Raw genomic sequence first — 3,287 nt, forward strand, 5'->3', positions numbered from 1 at the left:
TCCTGGATAAAGAAACACAGTTCCTACACGGAGATCTCCTTCTCTCTGTAGCAAAAGTCTATACCCAGAATACAAGTATTTTTAGGCTATTTTTAGAGATGAAAATACTCTAGATCATGAAAATGTTACTGGATCAGATAGGTGGATGGCTGTGCCATAAGGAGTCAAAAGCCTTTGAATTCCACTTAACTGGTTTCATATGAAAAGGAAACTTACATTTTTGGCTCTTAACCAACATATAAGAGAGCAACCTTATATATTTTGGGGGTCTACAGTTCAGCTTTAATAGCAAAACAAAGTAGTGGTTCTTCTCTGCAGTCATGATAGCTTTAATGTCCTGCTGTGAAACAAAAGGTTTAACAGTTTTGTTCCCCCCCCCCCCCCCCCCCGGGCGACGACACTACTTTGAAATAACAATTACAGGAAGGAAGAATTAGACACACAACTTTAGTGAATCAGCTAAGTAACAAAGAGTCCTTTGAATCATTATTGGAACAAACTTCTGCCTTGCGCTCAAGTTTGAAAAGAAAGAGACGACTTTCTGTACTACTTAAACTCCTAGATTTTCAGGACTATTTTCAGTTTCCAAGTGTTGACAGTGATCTTGCATTTCTGCTACTGTGTAATGGACTGAGGATGGATGGACTTCAGTTGAACAGACAGTGCAATTAAGTAGTGACCCTCCTAGTATAAGACAAAATCCAGCAAACCAGCCAACAAATAGTGCTTCCCCAAAATCCCACCTGGGAACAATATCTGGGATATTCTCATCCCAAAATTCCTGGACTGTAGTGTGAGCAACCCAAGAAACTGGGACTATGGCTGTAATTCCTGATATCCAGAAGAGTGTTCCTCCAAGCAGTAATAGCCGTTTCTTTAGTTCCTGTTGTCTTTCACCGATCTTCAAACAGTCCAACCCAAAACCTGAAAGCACGAGGCCCAAAAGTCCTAATCCATTTGAAACAAACATCAAAATCCTAGAAATCCTAAGCTCTGGAGGCAAAGCCAAGAAAGAATCAAAATCCTTACATTGCATTCCCCCTTCTTCTTGGACAACACAAGCTTGCCAGAGTCCCATGGTCCAGATCTCCAATTCATTTAATTCTAAATTGAGATTTTTCCACTGAGGTAAATAGGTAGTGAGACAGGATAGAACCCATCCCAACAGAGAGAATAAAATGCCACTTAATTGCATCACAGTTCTGTAGACTAAAGCCATTAGAAGAGCACAGTCCAAAAAGCTTTAGGAGGAATGTCTCTATAAGAGCTGATATCTTTTCTGGTGGTCGGAGCTATGATGATCTTAGTTCTTTGTGCCCTGAATATAAGCTTAGATATTAACCCTTTGAAAACTCTGAAACACTTTTTTGTTCTTCATGAATATAATGTTTCATGTAAAGGACGAAAGCCTAACTCATGGTTTAGCAGAGTCCTTCTGATAAAGATTTGATCTGTTACCTTCCAATTTGCTTGGTAAAATTATATCCCAATGCCTGATGATTACAAGTCTGAGGATGAACAAAGAAGGCTCTATGACCCCTCACCCTAAAATACAACAGAAATCTTTGTGCTTCAATACGGATTAATTAGATTTTAAGTGGTGATAAAAAGCCAGCTCTGTCTGCAACAGGACTTCATTGTAATAGCAAAATTTGAGATTTCAGGGATTTAAATCAAGGCCTTGTAAAGAAAGGTAGGACTGTTTTCCTATAATCTTTATTCTTAGACTTCCTCAACATACACAATGGCTTATCCTCCACTCTCCTGTTCTATGTCACAAGCACTGGGAAGACTCTCTGTAAAAGGTCCTTTTATGTTTCATTTTTTCTCTGTTTCTCCTAAAATGGGCTTTTTTTTTTTTTTAATGACTGACCCATTTAAGGGTCAAAGGAGAAGTGAGAAAATAATCAAAGTACCATAAAGAAAGCAATCCATTAAAATTCTAGACTCCCACCCATCACAATGAATTCAGAGCAGATCTTCAGTTGTAAATTGAAGCCAATGCAGCTGTGACAAATCTAAATCAGTTGAAGTTGTCCCTTGTACTCTCTGGGCCTAGTCCTGCAAGGTGCTGAGTATTTGCTCAACTCCAATTAAAGTCAGTGGGTGCTGAGGTTGTTTCCTATTCCTGGTGGTAGGAAATGCTCATCACCTTCCCATATTAGGCCCTAAATAAGCATGGTCAGTCGGAAATCATGGAACCGATATATAGCATCATGCTTTTGGCCTGGTATGTGTTTCTCTGAAATCTATTTTTTTCTCATCCTGATTGAGGGCTGTTCTGCATAGCTTTCCTCCTGGCTCTTTGAGGTGCCACAGTACAGCTGCTCATGGACATACCACGGCAATGTACTATATCAACAAACAGGGAGGAACTTGCTCATTGCTGCTGTCAGGAAGTGATCCCCCTGGAGGAAAAGTGCATCAATCAGTGTCACACCAATGGGCTCCTGTGCCTTTGTATCCTACAGAACACCTTAGGGTACCATCTCATTCATTAATACTCAGACAACCACAAAGGACCACTCACGGACTCCATTCTGCAAGACATCTTTCACAGGTTGGGGGTGCCTGAGTTTAGATCTGTTTGTGTCCAACCACCATAGGTTCTGTTCCAGAGGAGGATCCAGTTCCAGCTTCCAGTTGGATGTGTTTCTGATCCCATGGGTATCTAATTCTCTCAAGATCAAACAGGTTGCAGCTCAAATGATGGCATGGCCCAGACAGTTTGTTTGCTGATCTCATAAACCTATTAACACAGCCCTCACTTACGCTCTCAACGCTCCCAGATGTCATCTTGCAATTGAAGGGGACAAATCCTGCACCCAGACCCCCTCACCTTGCAACCTGGATGCTGGCTAGCTAACATCCAGTGATAGATCCTGATCTTTAGTAGTTCAATATATCCTAGCTTGCAACAGAGAGGATTCCACCAGTCTTACCTGTGCTGCTAAATGGAAGAGGCTCTCTATCTGGGCAGTGGGGAATCATCTGTCTCTCTTGGAAGCACTGATGGCTGCCATCCCTGGACTACCTGCTCACTTTAAAGTATTTGGCCTTCTCCATCAGCTCCCTTAGAGTGCATCTGGCACCTATCTCTGATCACTGTCCCCCATTGGGAAGGCCAGACTGTTCTGATCCAACAGTGGCTAGATTTGTTTTCCCATGAAGCAGAGACCCTGCACTTCTGGGACCTCAGTATTGTTTTAACAAGTTTGATGTAGCCTCCTTTTGAGCCTTTGGTGGTCTGCTCTTTGTACCACTTATTTATGAAGACTGCCTTCTTA

At 41.7% G+C, this 3,287-nt stretch overlaps 1 protein-coding gene across 1 annotated transcript; it reads right to left on the reverse strand.

The window, feature by feature from the left end:
- Positions 1-550: 550 nt before the first annotated feature.
- LOC135879726 (claudin-22-like) lies at positions 551-1,219 on the reverse strand. The gene has a single exon (XM_065405782.1). The coding sequence runs from the start codon at positions 1,217-1,219 to the stop codon at positions 551-553; it is 669 nt and encodes a 222-aa protein (XP_065261854.1).
- Between the last annotated feature and the right edge of the window lie 2,068 nt (positions 1,220-3,287).

This window comes from Emys orbicularis, chromosome 5, assembly GCF_028017835.1.
Source record: "Emys orbicularis isolate rEmyOrb1 chromosome 5, rEmyOrb1.hap1, whole genome shotgun sequence".
Classification (NCBI taxonomy): domain Eukaryota; kingdom Metazoa; phylum Chordata; order Testudines; family Emydidae; genus Emys; species Emys orbicularis.

What these genes read in the sequence shown, in the direction of transcription:
- LOC135879726 (XM_065405782.1), bottom strand. Translation starts at nt 1,219, where the DNA reads ATGGCTTTAGTCTACAGAACTGTGATGCAATTAAGTGGCATTTTATTC.